The sequence below is a fragment of the Phaethon aethereus genome (assembly GCF_964289735.1).
Source record: "Phaethon aethereus genome assembly, chromosome: 1".
NCBI lineage: Eukaryota > Metazoa > Chordata > Aves > Phaethontiformes > Phaethontidae > Phaethon > Phaethon aethereus.
In genome coordinates, this window is record NC_138575.1 from 61,279,749 (window position 1) to 61,301,304 (window position 21,556).

At 38.9% G+C, this 21,556-nt stretch overlaps 1 protein-coding gene across 4 annotated transcripts in view; it reads right to left on the bottom strand.

Moving 5' to 3' along the window:
• Positions 1-21,556, bottom strand: part of CRY1 (cryptochrome circadian regulator 1) — a gene marked incomplete at its 3' end in the record, with an annotated part of 37,867 nt that overhangs the window by 7,752 nt on the left and 8,559 nt on the right. For all 4 annotated transcript variants that reach the window (XM_081998545.1, XM_081998543.1, XM_081998544.1 and 1 more), the window contains exons 2-5: positions 7,429-7,537; positions 3,331-3,473; positions 1,807-1,991; positions 369-457 (exon numbers count right to left, since the gene is read on the bottom strand). In XM_081998545.1, coding sequence (XP_081854671.1) covers positions 369-457; positions 1,807-1,991; positions 3,331-3,473; positions 7,429-7,537 — 526 coding nt within the window. The remainder of the gene's footprint in view (positions 1-368; positions 458-1,806; positions 1,992-3,330; positions 3,474-7,428; positions 7,538-21,556) is intronic.

Genomic DNA, 21,556 nt, shown 5'->3' on the forward strand with positions numbered 1-21,556 from the left:
CTACCTATCCCTTTCCTTTAAATACAGAGGAAATCTAGACAACTAGCTATACATTAGCTTTCAGAGGAATTCCCCTTCAAAGTTATAAAAAGTATGTTTCAAGTAAAATTACCCCCAAAGAAAAGATAATTAAATTTTTTAGAAAATTCTAGCATAGATTTTCTCTAAGACTCAAACTAAAGACAATCTGCTATCATATTTTAAAAATAAGAAACAGCAACTTGATTTATATTGTTATATCAAGGCCTTGAGTTCAATTTTGTGTGTTTGATTTTTTGAAAACAACTTGCCCAATTCATTTTACATTTCATTGCCAAGAGCAACTGTGTTTCCCAGATATGTCATACTTGCAATGATTTGAAACATACCTTTCGTTCTAAATGTCTTTCCAGTCGTGTGAGAGCTTCTGTTTCTCCCCCTGGCCATACTGCAGAAGGCAGACCGTCTGTGTCAAAACCTGAAAAACAAATTGAAACAAGGAAATTCCTTGTTTGCTTATACTGTAGGGCAACAAAATTCTATCATATTGATACTTGACTACATTTTATTGTATCTTGAGAATAACCCTAAGTTGGACACATGGCAAAGTACAAGTTTTAAAACAGTATGCAACAAGGTCTTATCAAAGCACATTCAACACTGCTAATTTGCAGCAAAATCCAATTTTTACTTTTACATTAACTTGTAAGTTTTACATGCTGAATGGTCTTACTTCAACTCTACTTCTGTTTTTTGCAAAGTGACCTTTCTATCATTCTTCAAATTATTTTCAAGTTCTCAGCTCTGCAATATGCGGGCTATCCCAAAACCACAACTTTTTTTTTTTTTAAATTACCGCTAAGAAGCAACAATTGCTGCTGTAATTTCCAGAATGTCTAAAAATCTTCTTCCATCAAGTTAAAAGCATAAGTACTATCTTCAGAACATTTCTAGATTTCATTAAACTTGACTTAAATAACAGATAGAGATTATTGTCAATTTGATGATAAACACATACTTGAGCTGCAAAAGAAAGATGAAAAGAAGGTATCAAGATTTCTTCCACACACCTACACCTCCTCCAAGATTTTTCACCAGGTGCATGAGATAAACTGTCTGCCACTGTATAGTGAGATCTCTTCTTAAAAGGGCTTTAAAAACAAGGTCTGTTGTATGAGAGTTCAAACAGAATAGACAGAGCAGCCAAAGCTTAGCCAAAATCTGCCCAGATGCTTTTGTTAGCAGTTTGGAGGTCACACCACATTTGCTTGTATTTCAGGGCAGGGCGGAACAGCAAAGAGGAGAGGAAACTGACAGGACAATAACAGCTTGATACTACTTCTTAAAATTAAATTTACAGTAATATAAGACATGTGTCCCCCCCCAATAAACTTCTAAAGTAATTATTTGCCTTATTATTATCTTTTTTGGCATGGCAAGACAAGAGGATTTTAATTAATTTTTTGAATGACAGATTGATGACCTGTAGCATAAAGATACCAAATGCATTTAATACAAAATGAAGTATGCAGGACTATTAGCAGCTTAATGATTATTTGGTACCATGGTAAAATGGTTACTCTTTATTACAAGAAGCCAAGCAGAACTTAGTATAGTTTGACCTATTTGACCTCCCATTGAAAAGAAAACAACTAAAATTCACAGACTTGATTATCCTTTTTTGGTTTCTTTTGTATGTCATAATTGGCATCAGTTTAGCAATTAACCATAAGTAGAACCTCTCTCATGGTTATTTTAAGTATTATGCTTTTAGTGGTAGATTACATCTTATTTGTTTCATAACATCAAAGCTATCTTAGAACATACCTAGCTCTTCAAGTGATGGGACACCGTACTTCTCATCATGGTCATCAGAAACTGGAGTAGTACATTTTTCCATTACTTCTGGGGTTATAGTCTCCACTGGCATCTCCAGTGGCTCCATTCTACTAATTAGGGTCTGGAATCGCTTGTAAGTAAGAGGTGGCTGTCCTCCATTTAATTCTATTATTCTGGATTAAAAAAAAAAAAAAAGGTCAGACAATAGTTTATAACTTTTTAAAAAAATTTTAATATACACACCTGTATAAACCCAGAAATATCTGCCTCTAGCATGTTATATAACATCAGATATACATGGTAATCCAGACAATTTGAACTTCAATTTTACCATCCTTTTTGCCCCACGAGGGAGACACATAAATTAACTGTTTATAACCAAGTCAATTATTCTTCATTCCTAGATTGAGGAAAGTCCATCAAGAATGAATGAGTAGTGACTATGGACAGCTCAAGGCAAATAAAAATACAGATCAGCAAAGCAGATGAGAGATCATAAAGATACATCCAAGTCACGTACAAGACTATGCTATCTGCATTTAAAAACATCTATTTTTCTATTCTGATATTTAAAACAGTAACTACTAGAACTGTCTTCATATGGGGAAAAATTAAGGTGTAGTTTATACACAATGATTGTTGTAAAAACACAGTTTCCATATTTTTCATTGTCACTTTAAATATATCTAAAATCTCAGAAACAGGGAAACTTCAGAGAAATAATTTACAAAGTGGTAGATGGAACCAACTGTTCATTTGGGGATATGCTTGGGCTGGGACGAAAGAAAATGAATTTTCAATTTAGGATTAAAAAAATAAATCAGGTATTGGTTTCAAAACAGTAAATAATTCCCTTTCCCTTTTCTACCATATGTCTAGCTGCCTCTCATATGTTGGCTTGTAACAGAATAAAACAGGCATCTACAACAATAAATTACTCAATGTTAAGAGAAGGCAAGTCATAATTTTGACTAGTTTGTGGATTATATTTCTATATAATAATACAGAATCCATTTAAATAGGCCTGTGGAAAAATATAAACAAGGCACAGGCATTAAGTAAGGCAACACAGGGATATCAATCCCCAATTACTTATTGGATATATAACTGATAGGAAACAGTTCTTGAAAAATAAAGCACTTTCTGGTAACTTCTGTATAGTAAGTGAAATACAGACAAAACAATTAACAACAACAACAGATCTGATTTGGGAGAAGTTACAGGCATGTGTGAGTAACTTCATTATAAAACACAGAAAATTAACACGACCATTATTTTCAAAAGAAACCCAAATTGAAACTGAAATTTCAGATACAGTTCTGTATCATTTTTTGGAGTTGCCAAAGTCCTACCAGGTATGTAATAAAATTTGGATGGATGAAACATAGAACAAGTTTATAGTCTTCCTAACTATAAAGTGCTCTGTGTAGAAAGTAGCACACAATATCTAACCAAATACTACATAAAATTCATACTTTTTTCTTTTTAAAATCAGAGGTAATGGTGACTTACTTGTCTAGGTCATATAATGTATGGGAAATTCGAACAATGACCTCCACTCCAGCTTCACTAGCCAGCTTCTTAATCGCCGCATCTCTTTCCTTCCCAAAGGGTTCAGAATCATATTCAATTGAAAGTTTTGCAATATTCCATTCCTGCAACACAAACCAAAAATATGGTCCTTCAGCAACTCGGCTGCTTGATGGAAGGTGAGAGGAAGGAGAACAAGAAGGACAGGGACAAGATGGAACACCAGCCATTACCTGCAGATAGTTGTCAGAGATACACAAAGGCCCAAAATACATTTAGACACCCAGATTCACAAAAATGAAGTCCAACATTTTGGCATCTAAGGAGGAATCAGGCATAATAAAACCCAAATAATGCTCCCCCCCTGCCCTTTCCTTCCCTTTTCCAAATCTCTACCCCTCACCCACTAGAATGGACAATCTTCAAATTATCAATTAAATAAAAAAAAAAATTAAAAAAAAATCTGTCTCCTAAAAAGAGGACTCCTTCAAGTCTAATATCCTTTGTCACAGATGCTGTTACCAAGGCCAACAGTAACAGGTGGGGGAAAAGAAGTGAAGAAAGGGATCAACTAACAGCTAAAGCTTCTGCAACAGTAGGAAATGGGAAAGGCAAAGTATGCACAGAATGATCCTAGAAAGCCATCCTGCCAAACTCAGAGAAATACCTTTCTAATCCCTCAGAATCTTAATCAGTTGATTTAAATACACCAACCAGACTATTTCAGAGAACTGGATTTATACCAGAGAGACAACGGGTATTCTACACCGTTCACCTAGGGTGCTGTTCCACTTCTAAACTCTAGCTCTCTCCTAGATGAAGCCCAGGTACAACCCTGAGGATAGGCGATTCCAAGGAGCGTTTGCTCTTTGAAAGAAGGCTTGGCTCCTGCCATCATTAAGTCTGCCAAGACTGACCCAGCAGGCCCTGAATCCGCAAGCAACCTCCTACATGTTCATACGTTATGAAATGGGAATTAAATGCTGTAAAACCACTGTCTGACAAGTTGCAGCAGATATTTTTCTAAATCTTTCTTTCCTCTGGCAGATTGAAAAGAAAACTATAAAAAAAACACGTTTCCAAGAGCCAGAGCCACATCCCCAAGGGAGCCAAGGAACTCCGAGACAAGTACTACATGATGTGAATACACCCAGATCACATCAGCATGAGCTAGGCACTTAGAAGCAGCATGGACACAAATAACTTTGCACATACTGCTGGATCCTTTTAGCAACACTGATGCATTTGAAGAATAAGAGATCGTTCCAATTCTGTTTTCTTTATCAAGCCAGTCCCCAAAGAGCTAGAGCTACAGAGCAGACCAAGACAAATTGAAGAGAATGAGGCAAGAACCAACCAAAACTTGACTGGTTTAAGTTAACCAACAGGCACCAAGTAGGTGCCTGCTACTAGTGGCTCTGCAGTCTGATGGAACAACTGTCATCAAGTTACTTAAAAAAACCCAAACAACCAAAACAAAACCACCCAAACAACCAAAAAAAAAACTAAAAGAATTTTGCCAAGACCTGCAAAGTCCACTGGTAAAAACATTCTGTCTCTATGCACCACTCCAGAGAACAACAGCCTACTGCTGCTATTGACAGCACTGTTAGCTAGGACTGCTGAAAACATGTGACACTGAATTCAGTGCCTTAAGGGAGGCAAAGCTGCTCTGAAGGACTGTAAAGAGGAAGGCACACAGTCATATACATATACACACATACACACACACACACAAATGAAAGAGCCTAAAGGTCCTTGAGGCCTTTTGCAATGATAAAGATAGATCAGCCTTTTGAAGGGATTGTTCTTCAGGCTGTGGAAAGGAGACCCCTATCAAGAAACAGCTGTGAAACATTCATCCCCAGGAAATCTACAGATGCTGGCATCTGTGATAGGGCTCCTGGCACAAAGCTCCATAGAAGGTTCCACTATCTTCTACCACTATTAACTTAATCTTCTCCCAGGCAAAAAAACACCTCCATGTGTTGTTCAGGGTCAGGATCTTTGCTTACCTTTGAGACATTTAATGAGAATGATCTGAAAAGCTTGGTACAGTGTTATATGCCCTTCACTGCACTGCCAAGTGCCTGATGTATAGCTACTGCTCTGGCAAAAAGAGGCTGTGTCATGGTTTAACCCCAGCTGTCAACTAAGCACCACGCAGCCGCTCGCTCGCCCACTCCCCCATGGTGGGATGGGGGAGAGAATCGGAAGAGTAAAAGTGAAAACACTGATGGATTGAGATAAAAACAGTTTAATAGCTAAAGCAAAAGCCACACACGCAAGCAGAGCAAAACAAAGAATTCAGTCACTAATTCCCATCGGCAGGCAGGTGTTCAGCCATCCCCAGGAAAGCACGGCTCTATCACGTGTAATGGTTACTTGGGAACGACAGGTGCCATAACCCCTAACGTCCCCCCCACCCCTTCCTCGTCCCAGCTTTCTATGCTGAGCATGATGTCATATGGTAGGGAATATCCCTTTGGCCAGCCTGGGTCAGCTGTCTTGGCTGTGCCACCTCCTAGCTTCCCGTGCACCCCCACCCTTCCCGCTGGCAGGCCAGCACGAAAAGCTGGACAGTCCTTGACTGTTTAGCAACAACTGAAAATATCAGCATATTATCAACATTTTTTCATCCCAAATCCAAGACATAGTATCACACTAGCTTCTATGAAGAAAATTAACTCTATCCCAGCTGAAAGCAGGACAGGCTGTGAGATTAATGACATTAGATAGATGCATGTTCCAGGTAGTCTTACAATGCCTCTTGTTTTTTCAAGGATAGAGGATGTCCTGAAAAGCCTCTCAGTGAACAAATACATGATAAAGACACTTTTTGGTAATTTGAGGAACCAGAAGACAGACAGATGTGAAAGTTCTTTTTTGATGCTGCACACTGTCTGTATGACAAGTTATTTTCATTACCTTCTCAGCACAAGAATTAATATTCTGAAAATGAGGCATTCCAGTGCTGTTAGACATGGAAAGATCAGCCTAGTGGCAAGATTTGAAACAGGAGTTGTTGAAGCAAGCCATTAAAGTATTTAAGAAAACTTGTCACGGGTCACTGAAATCCAGAAGGCAACACACACAACAGCAAGATCTTTGCCCCTATCTAAATGCAATCAAACTAAATTTGGCAGGCAGATATAACAAGCCTGAATATATGAGGGTTGCAAGCAGCAACTGATGCCACAGTACTCCTGCAGGAAACTCTTCACTGAGGGGAAATCAAGAAAAGACCAGAGTATCACCCAGTTCGCATATCACAACTAAAGCACAGCAAAGACAGAAATGTGAGTTTTGAGCTTCGTGTTGAAGACTTGGGAATAAAGACCTTGAACAGATGATCTCTTTGGAAAAAAAGATTTCCCCCCTGCCCCCCAGTCTTGCCCATCTCAGTCACCTCAATCCAGTCGTTCCATAAAAACTTTAAAAATCAATCTGGAAAGTGTTAATGTTTAGTATCCTATTATAGTGTTGGTACCTTAAGTACATTATTATCCATGTAAGACAAATTTATCTCAGTAACAACTCCTCACAGTTTTAAATTTGCTCAATAATAAGGCCCTTTCCCACAAAAGCTTTAAACTTCTTTGACTAGAAATTGCTTTTCACCTGCACTATGCTTTTACCAAGCCTACTACCAGCAAACACCTTATGTAATAATTTTTAATGGCCAAAAAGCAACCATAGGAGATATTTGGCCTAAATAAAACACTGCTTTTACAGGTCAGGCTTTGAACCTGGATTCACATGCACAGCATTATATTTTAGTATTTCAAAGGGAACCTGGAAAGGAAAATATACACTACCTACACTTAGCAAGCCATTAGAAATCAGTTCAATTTCTGGAAAGAAATAAACCAAAAACTGTAAAGTCTAAGAGCAACTCAGTTCAGTTGGTGATATGCACATTAGAGGGGAAAACCCCAAATCTAACAATAACAACCTTGAAAAGAAACTGCAAGGATAACAGCTCGCACTGAAGTATATAGTACAAGAAATATTCCTAGCTGAAATTAGTTTATCAGTCATATTTATGGATAGAAACAACAACTGCAAGGTGACCTTTACCTTAAAAAGTCTGGGGAAAACATCTGCTGGCTGTCCACGAATAACAAACAAACGTGAATTCAGTTTCCGTAGATTGGCATCAAGATCCTCAAGACATTGAAGCAGGAATCTGCAAGAAATTGTAACGAAACGTTTATTTTCTGAGGCAAACCAGATCATTTTACAATAGAAAAAGGGAACTAAGAAGAACAATCCAACAAAAATTATCAGACCTTCAGTATTTGGTGTGTATTTGAGTGATGTATGCATGTTCACATCCTAATTACACTTAGCTTACAATAGTTCAATACCATATAACATATTCGACAATACAGAATTCAGAAAACCAAACTGCACTGTCATTTAAGTTTTCACCTCAACACTATTCAGCTCTGGAATGGACTAAAACATACTCAAGTCTTAACTAAAACTAGAAGTATCCTGTCACTCTAAAGAAAAAAGCACACCACAGGGAAAAAACCCAACAGACAATCAGCTGTTGGCACACTGTACTAAACTTAATCCAAGTCCTTCTTACAACACAGCAGCCTGAACCGTTACTAAAAATGGCATACCACAGGACTACGTGCTCATAACTATCCCTTTGGCCTTCATTTATAAAACCAGCCTCCTATATAACAGTTTCACACATCTTGGCTGCAACCTCACCTGAATTATTTAATGAGAAATCAGCAAATAAGGGGGAAAAAAGGGGGGTGGGGTGCTGCAAATACACAAGTCTTGAAGAAAAACAGGTAGTTGCACAAACAATGTTGAGACAGGTTCACATGTGCAAAGATTTATTAGTTGGCACAGTAACTAAAAATAACTCCAGTGGTGAAAGTTGTTTGGGTGAAGAACAAAAGGAAGGCGAGGAAAAATGAAAATTCTCCCTTGCAGCCAGCCAGCCAGAGAGGGGTCCCCAGATAAGTGCCCATCCCCTGGATTCCTCTCCAGTGTAACAAGTGGCTCCTCCACAATATTTTTGTTCATAGTAACATCATAGTTTTCACCAGGAGCTGCTCAAACCCTGTCAGCTGTCCTTACTTACAATGCCATTGGCATCATCAAAGTGCATGGTGATCAGGACAGCTGCTGAGTCAGAGCCTGCTGGTCATTAACCTCTGTGCATGTTATTGGACCCCCAGCCATAAACCAAAAGCTACACCCAAAGGGGGTAAAAACAGAGGAGATTCCCACACTGTAGGCCTTTACTGCTGAAAGAGCCTCCTGTAACAACACTATGTGCAGGTGCAAGGCCACGAGGATAACGTCACAGGAGCAACCGCCCGAGACCAGCGCAGGGAAAGCGGTGCCTTGGAGGCTGGAGGCACTGTGCCCGCAGCCTGGGCGAGTGGGTACAGAGCTACCAGGGAAGGGCAGGCTGCAGCACTGCAGGCGCCCAGAGCATTACAAAGGAGTAAAAGCAACCAGGAGTTCACAAAACACCTAGGTTTTCAAGGATGAATCCTAAAAAATAACCAGTTACAATGAAAATGCTACACCTTCTAGGAGGGATATAGCACACATGACTGTATGTGTATCTACCAACATGTACATACCAACTTTTTTTACATTTTCTAGAGATTTAGCTACATATAAGTGATACCTACCTAACACACATTGCCTCCAACTTTATACGGAAAAAAATTATAAAAAGTAACATATAGAAGTCTGGCAGGAAAACCCCTTAGCTACTATTAAATGCCAGAAATGTGTGGCTCACTTGACCTGCAAGGGTAACAGAAAGCAAGCAACTCTGAGAGGAAGCCAGTGTACAAGAATACAACTGCTTCTTGGCTGGCAGCTACACTTACATGGTTAACAACTGTAACAAGCCAAAAATGTCTCATTCTCTCACTTTGCTAAATTTTAATTGGGGGGGGGGGGGGGGGGCAGGGGGGAAGCTCCGGAGTAGCAAGATCATGAAAGAGATGCTGTATCTAAAAAGAAACTTCTATACACTCAATTAGTTAGAAACCCCACAGGAATAATTTTAAGAATGAAATGAGAATCACATATGCTTCTATCAGAGAGAACTTGGGCCCCAACATTCCCAGGCCAAAGTCACTTCCAGATGGACTCTGAAAAGTGGACATTCATTTTATCATTTTTTTTTTAAAGCTGGAATAACAGACCTTATCACTAATCTTACCCACCTGAATCTTGCTTTCAAAGAGCATGTGCCTTCACTTCGCAAAAAGCTATGAAGACAAACTGCAATAGTGTCCCAGATGCCTTTGGAACAGTCCAGGAAAGGCTTGGATTTTTTTGTTTGGTGGGGTTTTGTTATTGTTGTGCTTTTTTTGGTTTTGCTTTTGTTTGTTTTTTTAATTTCGTATCACAGAATATAGGGAAAGGGTATGAAGATAAATTGGTCACAGAAAATGCTCATAACTATTCAAAGTAAAAAAAAAAAAAAAAATCATCTGTCTTTTGGGAATTTGTTAGGTTTTTTCCCTATTTGCATCTCAGTTGCCTCCAATTTCTCAATCTCTTTTCTTCCTACCTAACATACAACTTCTAGTCTGGACTTGGCACAAAATCCTATTGAAGAAGATTACATGCACTGACCCAGTCTCCAATTCACATCCAAGATCCCTAAAGTTGCCCTTAATACTGTTTAATCTCTATTTTGTTCGTTCCCCGAATCCCCTCTTACTATCTCTCTACTATCTTTTGCCACACTCCTGCATTTCAATCTCCATAAAACTCTTTGATGTATTTAACAAATATAATGGTGGACACTCAAGTTGTTAAATGTATGCAGGAAGGGAGCAATAGAGTGGCTGGGGGAGACATACATTCCCCCTACCTGAACAAAAACAGAACAAATGAAAAACAGCGAAACCAGTTTGAGTTGTAAGAATGTAACTGAAAGCATATTGTTCAAAGATAATACACCAAATTAAACCCCAGCGACCCTATGATATCTATAGTAACTGCTTTTGACTGTCAGAACACAGATTCCGTTTACAAGTGGTTACACAGAATAAGCATGCAGTTCATTAAGCATATTTGAATCTTTCAGTTGAACCAAATGTGTTTTACCAAAATGTGCTGCAAATAATTACTCATCTATTTTGTTTTCACCAACTATAGTTATGCTATACTACACGTAAAGGCATTTTCTCACTGAAGTGTTAATAAAATTTGTTAAAAAGAAAGCCTTTATAGAGATTTGCCTTGCTCAATTAAAAATTAACCTTCTTAGATCATTGCTTCTAGATACAACCACTACCAAGCAACTTAGAGTTGAATCAACTACTTGTCACAAGCAAAGTTTTCACCTCCTCTTTTTCTCATGAATACCTTTAGAACTTGCAGACACAGCATAACATCTTTACTACGGTTAAGTACATGCTAATTAACACCTAGCTTCAAGCATACCCAGATACAAATTACTTTGAATTTAAGGAAGGTAAATTTTACCTTTCAGAACTTCTGAACATATGTTAACGTATGCCTACATGAATAGGCCTACATGAAAGGAAATTTTTTAATTGTACCGGCTCCCTGGGACACCTGCTAATTCCAGCACTTTCTCTAATTTTGGCATGGCATTGTAATGTGTTGCATTTATCTCTGTCTTAGCAAATTAATGTTTCATCTATAACATACACATGCCAGGGAGGAGTAATAACATGTCTACAACATGCACACCCCCACACATATTAAGCATACCAATACAAAAAGAATAAAATAGTAATTCTCAGCATTCAACGCACTGTCACAGTGAATTATTATGGCATCTGGAAGAGAAGAGTTTTTAGCTTTCCAAGGTATCATTTTGACTGGCAACACCTGTTTGCAAGTGAAAATAGTTCTGAATGACTTTAACGCAATGCACGGGCACTTACTGTGGCACAGGAACATACAAGTGTTTTGCTCAGTGCAGACATGTAAACATAATTAAAAGCAGCATTCTAGCACAGACAAAGCGAAATTATTTAAACTTTCTCTCTGAAGAGATACACCAAAATGTTCACAAACATGTTCCTTTCACAGCATAACGCAAATGAAAATGAATGGTAAATTAGTCTGTGATCTGAAACCAAATATGAAACCTCCATCTCATAAAAAGTAGTTTCTTCTCAGTATATGAGCTCTTGAGACAAAGTTTCTTTATAGCATCTATGAAGTAAGAGCTACTAGGCTTGAACTCTATTATACTTTACACCAAAGCGTGGCGATTAGGAGCTATTTAAATCTCTCCCTACAGTAACAGATCACGTTTCTGAGTCTGCAGTCTAAAACAATTTTTTCCTCTCAGCCTAACAGTCAACAGGAAAGCACTTTATTTTTCACTTCGAATGAATATAAACACTACATGACATGATTTCATTAAAAGACACAAAAAGGATGCAGGGATATTTTTTATCAGATTAGAGCATCAGCCCAGGTTTCTGCGTCTGGTCTTCAACTTGCCTTGGACAAACCAGAGGAAGGAAAAGTTCACCATTAATTTCACAGTAGCAAACTGTGCAAGGTATATGCATGACTGAGGTGATAGAGGGAGGCAGAAAAGACTAACTTATTGTAACACAGGCAAGATGCCAGAGCAAAGAATACCTGTCTTCAAGCAACATTCTTAGAGGGCATTACACGCATTTTGCTTAGGGTCATCTAATCATGATACTCAAAATTTTCATGAAAGCTTCTGAAGACCACATTCTCTAGACGATATGCACATAAGATCTTAGTTGTTTACTCCAAGAAACTCCACAATCTGCCCTGCTGTCAATCATGGAAAGCCTGCTTGGGGTCTGAAATCTAAACTAAACGTTCTTCCCCCCCTGGATCTTAAGAGTGACTGCCAGAAACTGGTGTGCGTAGTACAGATCATAATTTTAGCTACCATGCAACTGAAATAATCTGGTAGCATCAAGGAAGAAATTCAAAAGGTTAAATAACAAATTGTTAACACAGTTAACCATTAACAAAATGAAAAAAACTAAGCACTACATCATGCAGCCTTTGCACTATTAGCATGATTAAAGACTTTCTCCAGGGAAGAAGTCAGCAGCAGTCTGTTAAAAAGGTAGCATTTTTATTTAGGAGGAGACTTGCAAGAAAGATACTTACAGACACAATGTTTAAGGCTGTTCTTAAGTCTTGTTTGGGGTTATTTTTAGGAGTAATAAATACCCAGAAACCATAATCACATAGAACCATCCTTGCCAGTATGAAATGAGGACAGTCGCCGGGAATTGAGGGGACTTAAAATGCAATGACTTCTCTTCCAGGCATCATTCACATCTGAAAACGGTGGTGCTAAGAATCAAGAAACTTCAGTCTCAGGTTTTTTTCCAAACTGATCCAGATTGTGAATTTAACCATTAGGCAAGGCAGGAGTGTTAGATTGCACAGCCGGTACCACACAAAAGAAAGGAATCTAGTTAGGCTTCCTCATTTGGAGGAAGAAGTTTAAAAAGTTGAGTGAAACAATGCTAAAACCTGTTTCATTCCTAAGTTTAATTAATATTTTTACTTATGACTTGTCAACTTCCAGAATCCATCCAAACTTTTGTTTGACCAATCTTTCTAAGTATCTATCCACACATGTCCTCATGTCAAGCCACTGATTGCAATATCTCCAGTGAAAGAAAAGTCAAACAAGAGACTCCTGTCAGTATGGATATTTGATTGCCACCCAGACTTTGTCTATCAGAATTATCTTAAGCAGCCTAATGTCTGCTAGTTTTATTTTCCTATTCAATTACTTTTTCCCAATGTTGCTATAGGATATTCCTCCTTCATCTTTCAGAGTTTAGTAGAGCTGAATTCAATAAGAAAGGATCTTACATACTGTATAATATCAACCACATTTTTTTGAGTCAATATAGTTTACAGCATTGGACCCTGCTGTATTAATAAATTATGCAACATTTATTCCTCTTCATGAGAAGAGAGAGAAAGAGCACACACGAGCCTTCCTTTCATAAGTATCTGCTATTTTGCACATGTTCAGTTAGGTCATTATGAAAGTCCAGTGTTTTTTAGGTAAACATATTCCTCATACTAGCTTCTACAGGAATCATAAGGTGGATTTCATCTAATAGCAAAATAGAGTATGAAACACTGAGAAGCACCTCAAATTTTGTGTACCTATATACAAATATTTAGTATTTTATCAGAATAGTTTCCTATTTGATTCCCACCAACCAATGTGTCTTTGTGTGAGCAGTATGTTCTTATGAAACTATAAGAAGATTAAGCTCAGACAGGATTTAAGCGTTATGTACACTCCACCACATCCTTTGGCAGCAAGCCATAGTAATATTTTCCTATTACCAAATCAAGGTCACAGAGGCATGCCTTATTATATTACATTATTTCACCGAATACAACATACAATATCCACTCCTAAAAAGTATACAATAGTACATTTCATATAGTTATTATCCTTTAAGCTTATACACAAGAGCAGGAAAAAGTTCACATTATTCAACCCTAGATACTTAAGTGAAGTGGCTGTGGGAGCTAACTAATCTCCTGCGGGGTTACTTTACAGTCAGTGGAGAAAAAGCAGCTCCTTCAGGGTGCAATTCAGGACTTCAGCACCTTTCATAACTTAGTAAGTGCTGATCCACATGCAAAACAAAACCAACCACAGACCATGAAGTATGTCACTTGGCTTTTTTCCTCTAATATTTACTACTCTTCTAATATTCAAGCCAAAGCAGAGCTATGATTGAGGAAGAATGCAAGATACACCCAAGCCCAGGTACAGCTGAAATATTTGTAATTGCCATAAAAGAGGAAAGAGGTTCTTAAAAAACAAATTCAGCTCTTTGAAAAAGAATGAAAGGGCTTCGAAGAATAATTGAGAGAAGGCCACGTGTAAAATTTATTCTCTCCAAGCTAAGTCCTTTTGGGTGCATCGCCTTTGAAGCTAAGTAGTAAACACCATTTCATATATGGAGTGGGACTAGAATACCAACTACAGCAAGCAGTACTGCTCTATTAAGAGCAACAAAGTAATTTGAATCTAACCTAGCTTACATTGTACACAAAAGCTAGCACTTCCTTACATATCATTCCTCATTAATTTCATTCCAACTGAACTACCTTTTCAAGGTTAGCATTCCCCAAAAGAAGGAAATACACAAAATTCTTGTCCTATTCAGAAGACATTCATAATCTCCCAAATTGCAATCTGTATTTGGTTCATTCATAGAATCATAGAATTGTTTAGGTTGGAAAAGACCTTTAAGATGGAGTTCAACTGTTAACCTAACACTCCCAACTCCACCATTAAACCATGTCCACGTATCTTTTAAATACCTCCAGGAATGGTGGCTCAACCACTTCCCTGGGCAGCCTGTTCCAATGCTTGACAACCCTTTCAGTGAAAAAAACTTTTCCTAATACCCAACCTAAACCTCCCCTGGTGCAACTTGAGGCTGTTTCCTCTTGTCCTATCACTTGTTACTTGGGAGAAGAGACCAACACCCACCTCACCACAACACCCTTTCAGGCAGTCGTAGAGAGCGATAAGGTCTCCCCTGAGCCTCCTTTTCTCCAGATTAAACACCCCAGTTCCCTCAGCCACTCTTCGTAAGACTTGTGCTCTAGACCCTTCACCAGGTTCGTTGTTGTCCTTTGGACACACTACAGCACCTCAATGTCCTTCTTGTAGGGGCACAAAACTGAACACAGTATTCAAGGTGCGGCCTCACCAGTGCCAAGTACAGGGGCACGATCACTTCACTACTCCTGCTGGCCACACTAATTCTGGTACAAGCCAGTATGCCATTGGCTTTCTTGGCCACCTAAGCACACTGCTGGCTCATATTCAGCCGGTTGTCAACCAGCACCCCAGGTCCTTTTCTACTGGGCATCTTTCCAACCACTCTTCCCCAAGCCTGTAGCACTGCATGGTTCCTATTTTGTGAGCCATACGTCACAGCAAATAGTGTATTTAGCTTCTGTAAAGATCCAGATCTTAACTTCAGATTCAAAGAGCACCTATTATTCATCTAAACTATTCCCATATAACTAGCAACAAACATCTCAACTTGCTTGACAAAGGTCAGCCTTCTGGTGCTATGAGACTTAACAGGTTCACAGCTTCCTAGATCTCCCTCCCACTGTCTTTCATTCTTTAGTGCATATATTCTATGTTTGTTTTTCTCTGATCCTCTAATTCCAATCTGATAAATCAAAGTCCTTATTATTTGACTTTAATTCCTTATGCCTACTCTTTCCAGAGAGAAAATAGTTGGATCCATAAAGGAAAACCCAAGAGGAAACAAATGTATTTGCAGTGGGGACAGCTAGGGAAATAGCACCTAGAAGCAAATTACAAAACTAAGTTACTTGAGAGTACAGACATGCTCATATTTAAATAAATTCAAGACTCCTTATTCTCATGTACTGAAGTTCTCTTATTTAAATGAGCAGCTCATAAGGCTTGATGTAATTAAACCAGAGCTGGCCTGCTTTATAAAATAGTTAGCCACGTTACTTTCAGCAATCTAAGCTGTCCATGAGAAAGTAACAGCTATGGCTCATTTCAAAAGAGCAAGCCTGATAAAAGCACTATAACAATATACAGTCTTGCAATCTGATTTTGAAGGACAAATTTTATACTGCCCCTCATTTACTTTAATAAAATCCTTCTCCTTTCCTTACATTTTAGTGATCTTTTTTACAGTTATAATTACTGCTAAAGTTTCCCAGAAATGAAATACTGTGTAAAATTAATGTATTTCTCAACTATACCATATAAATCGCAAGTCCTTAAGGTATAATTCCATCACAGCTTCCCATATCTGAAAAATCTATTAAACTAATAGAAGAGAATTAAGGATAGAGCTGAAGTCTACCAGCAAACACAGAAATTGGTAGAAAGTTTGGACAACAGAAAAAAATCCTGAAGCTATTCCTGAAAATCTTAATTACAAGTGACTGGATTTCATCTTTGTGGTGCTCACCTTATGGTGGTCCAACATTCAGCATTATCCTAACTTCCCATTGCTACTCTCATAAATTAAAAAGGCCAAAACTTTCTGAACTGGTCTTTCAAAACTGAAATTAGTCATTTACATCTGAATACAAGGTAAACAGGAACAAAATGTGTTCAAGTTTTTGAGTAATAATCACACAGAAAGAATCAACATTTGAAAAAAACATTAAAAAACCCAAATAACTGAAATACAGCTTTGTTTATTAAGCTGCGTAAATCCAGAAAAACTCCACTTTGGGACAAACCTTCTTAGCATACAAGTAGACTAATGGAGGTAATGGTTCACTTCATGCAGCAGAGGCCTTCCATCTCAAAGTCTAGAGCTGATGAAAAAGATGCACATAGCTTAGTAAAGTAAGCCCTGGTAAAAAAAAAAATATAGCTCAAGACATAATAGATGAAAAAAATCCAAGTAACCGCTAGATAAACATGCTGTCTTCATCTGCCACATCTGCAACAGCTCACAGCAATACTGAAGGTCAGGACCAACAGAAAGTACCTCACTTGCAGTAACTGTACTACCTAACTTTTCAAGATTAATTAAGCGGAACATTCTGATAACTAAAAAGTAATATTTAATCACCTCTGCAGAAGTGACAGTAGTTTAGATGAATAATTATTTTATGAAGAATGAAACCTTTATCAGGACAACTGTTTTTTAAATTTTTTTAACAAGGTCTTTGTTTTCCCTGTCTACCCATTCCTTTCAGAAAACAGGAATGAATTACCAGAATTCACCTCCTGCACACCAGTCACAGATATATATATATATAATTTTTTTTATTACTTTGACTGTTGAAAGAAATGTAGTGTGGTGGGTTGACCCTGGCTGGATGCCCGGTGCCCACCAAAGCCGCTCCTCAGCTGGACAGGGGAGAAAAAATATAGCAAAAGGCTCGTGGGTCGAGATAAGGACAGGGAGATCACTCAGCAATTCCCATCACAGGCAAAACAGACTCGACTTGGGGAAATTAACTTAATTTATTGCCAATAAACTCAGAGTAGGATAATGAGAACTAAAACCAAATTCTAACACACCTTCCCCCCACCCCTCCTTTCTTTCCAGGCTCAACTTCACTTCTAATTTCTCTACCGCCTCCCCCTCAGTGGTGCAGTGGGATGGGGAACAGGGGTTTCAGTCAGTTCATCACACCTTGTCTGAACTGCTCCTCAGGGGGAGGACTCTTCACACACTCCTCCCCTGCTCCAGTGTGGGGTCCCTCCCACAGGACACAGTCCTCCATGAACTTCTCCAATGCGACTCCTTCCCACAGGCTGCAGATCTTCACGCACTGCTCCAGCCTGGGTCCCCCACGGGGTGCAGTCCTTCAGGAACAGGCTGTTCCAGTGTGGGTCCCCCAGGGGGTCACAAGTCCTGCCAGCAAACCTGCTCCAGCCTGGGCTCCTCTCTCCACGGGGCCACAGGTCCTGCCAGGAGCCTGCTCCAGTGTGGGCCTCCCATGGGGTCACAGTCTCCTTTGGGCATCCACCTGCTCCTGCATGAGGTCCTCCACGGGCTACAGGTGGAGGTGGTGGATATCTGCTCCACCATAGGCTGCAGCCTGCCTCACCATGGTCTTCACTCCTGGCTGCGGGGGAATCTCTGCTCTGGTGCCTGGAGCACCTCCTGCCCCTCCTTCTCCACTGTCCTTGCTGTCTGCAGACTTATTGCTCTCACATATTCTCAATCCTCTCCCCTGGCTGAAGTTGTGCCTTTCTTCCCACCTGTTCTTACATCTGTTATCCCAGAGGTGCTACCACCATTCGTGATGGGCTCGGCCTTGACCAGCAGCATTGGAGCCAGCTGGCATTGATTCAATGGGACACAGGGGAAGCTTCTAGGAGCTTCTCACAGAAGCCACCCTGTAGCCCCCCTGCTACCAAAACCTTGCCATGCAAACCCAGTACAAGTAGACAACTGGAAAACATCATCCTACAAAGAATCACTTGATTTTTTCCACTTTGCTTGTGCCAGGATCAGAACTAATAGCAATACAGAAGATGTAGACAGGAACACTGACAATTTAAAGAGCGGAGGAGGCAAAAAAAAAAAGAAAAAAAGGGGGGCACAAAGCTTACCTTCCTGAAGGCGGATAAACTTTGTTGGAGACAAAGAGGTTAAAGTAAGAGCCGTTGAATATCCAGACAAACTGTTAGCATTCAAGAAAAGAGAAATTCCTAAGAAAGATTTTTTTTTTGGTCAAACTACAAAGTTATTTCTATATACAAAAATGATAGGGGAGCATTTGTAGGCTCCAAACTCTGGAAACTTAATCACCATTGACAAGTATTATTGCTATTCAGAACCTGCAAGAAGAAATGTTCCCCACTAGAGGTCAAACTGAAGAAAAACAAACCTTATTTGCTTTAATCCCCACAGGTCCAACATCAAGGGGCAAGACCAAAGAGGAAAAAAAGGGGGGGAGGGCAGGGGGAGTCTACAAAGTCTGCAGCTTTCATTGCTACACGTCTCATAACCTGATCATTTCCTTATACCATTTGTAAGAAGAACATTTCAATATGAATCAACAAAAATAGTTTCCTAAAGTAGGTCGTTGCTGCAGCAACCGGGCGGCTGTTTGGACTACTCCCTGCCACAATGACCTACTTTTCCAGTTATATGTAACTGCTGTAGTAGGAGCAGAATTTCTCCTTCCCATCAGAGCTGCTCCAAGAGGATTCCCGTACCACAGCTGAACTTTATTCCTAACCAGGACAGAGAAAGGCTTCGAGCAGGTACAAGCAGTGGGTCGGTTCTGCTCCTCCGTGTCATATTTAGAAGCATTGGCTGCTAAAGGTTAAGTGAAACCTAATATGTCCTCAGAGTTCAAAAAGTACCAAGCCAATGTTCAAAACCAGAGGAGCTGATAAAAAAATAGAAGCGGAAGGTGTCAAAACGAGCAACTGGTGAACAATATGTCCCCTACCAGAGTCAGCAGCTGGCAGCAAGGTTCAGCACAAACAGGCTGCTTCAGTACTGCCATCCAAGCACAAGCTTTATTACAGGTCTAAGTAACGTTAAATATCCATGAAAGAAAAACTCTCTTGAATGACAGGTAAAGCTAGCATGTTTTTAAACCCTATTTAACACTGCATGGAGCGGGGAGCTACAAGGGTACCACGCAAACCCAGGAAGTAACATTGACAATTACTTAACTTCCTGTTTACTGTTGCTGTTAATGACCATTAACCTTAAGACAAAGGAAAAAGATCACTTGTGCAACTTTTCATTGAACTATATCTTAACCTCATGAAGAAAACACAGATTATGCCTGTAGAAATAAGCCTACAAGGCTTCAAACATCAATCTCACTGACTTGTGCATAGGTATTTTTTGATCAATTTATGCAAACCCCGAATTCAAAAGCTTTCATTCAAGGTAAATTTTAAGAGGCAAGCACAAGAGACTAACACTTCCATGCAAAAGACAACTCATTCCAACAAAAGGCAAGCTATGCATTACCTCATCCTAATGAAAACTTAACAGAAAGATTGACGGATACAGCTCGTGTTACAAAAGCAGAAAAGCAAAGCACACAGAGCAAAGCTCTCCAAAGCTTCATTTACCTTAAGTCTTCTTAAAACTTGTAAGTTCAGCAGGAAAAATACTGGAATCTGTAACAATACGGTATTGCGAGTGGAAAAGTTTTTGAAATTTCCTCCGCACTTTCACTTGGGAACAAATAGTATATAATGAGATAATTACTCCTGCAAATCTCATACTCTTCCAACAGAACAGCAAAAAAATCCAAACGCAACCAACCTAAAAATTATTTTTACTTTACCATTGCTCCTGACAAGCCACAGAGCAGCAACTGCAAAAAAGCAGGATTCTGGAAGAAAGATGGACTAGTAGAAGAAAAAAGTTGTAGGATTATGAAAAAAAAAAAATCAGAAAGGCTGCTGCTGCAAGAGCAACATCTGATCACTAGTAACACTTTTCAGTTTGAAAGTGTGACCTCCAGTGCCAAAATCACAGGCTCCATTGTGCTGTCTCATATAGAAGTAGTAAAGAACTGGAGTAAAACTTTCAGTAAACACAGCATTGAAGAACTTTTCTTTGGCAAACTATCACAATGTTTCAGAGTTGGCACTGAAAAAGAGAGGTTGGTGCAGCTGTATTTGAAAGAATGCAGAAAGCCAAAACCTAAAATGCAAAAATAGGAGGATCCACATTATTCCCAGAAACACATGATTTACTTCATGGTTTAGAAGAAAAACACACTACCACTGAAATAAAGTATTCTCACCAGTAAATTTACTGGCAACTAGCTTACAGAAGGGAAATTTCAATTAAATTAAAAAAACCCCGCTCACTGAAAAACACCATGACTATATGTGATCAAAACTAATCTTTATACAGATCTCCTCAGATTATGAAAGCCTTGAAATAAAAGGGGAACACGTACCACAACTAAAGCTGAGCTATCAATATCACAGTGATTTACAACTTTTTCCTTTATCATAAACTGAAGAAACTACATATTAGTGGATGTTTCCAGGTCATACCAATTAAAGAGTATGCTGGAAAAAAGAAAATTTAAAAGTCACTCATAAGTAATTTAAAGAAGCATTCACAGGATTTGGGATATACTGCATAATAGCAGTAAACAGTAAACAGCCAACAGCTATGCTGTCTAAAAAGAAACACAGATAAAGCACAGTAAACTAGATGTTACTAAGCCTGTCATCTACTGAAAAATAATGATGGAAAGTCACAGGAATTATCCCTAGGCAACCCAAATAAAACAAATAATTTACATGACATCCTTTGCTTGATCACCTTCATTAACACTTGGATAGCTTCAACTTCTTAAGTTCACTATTAGTAAAACTTACAAAAACAAAGAACAAAACCAAAATGCACCCTCCTCGCATATCAAAGACCTTTCTGAAACCTGTATGACAAAAACTACTCCGTAGAATACTTTATTTTAAATGCATATCTCAGTTTTACAGAGCTAGAGTCATGCCTCTCCCATCAGAGGGGAATAAGGGAAACAATAGTAGGCAATCTCTGCTAAAAGCTGCATTGTTCTCTTTTTCTACTTGAAGACTCCTTGAAAAAATGAGTTTGTTTATTCAAGAATGTGAAATATGAAGAATAGAAGGAAAAAAATGCCTTGCTGCCACAGAACTTACAGACAGAACATTTCAACTCAGAGGATATTCACAAGA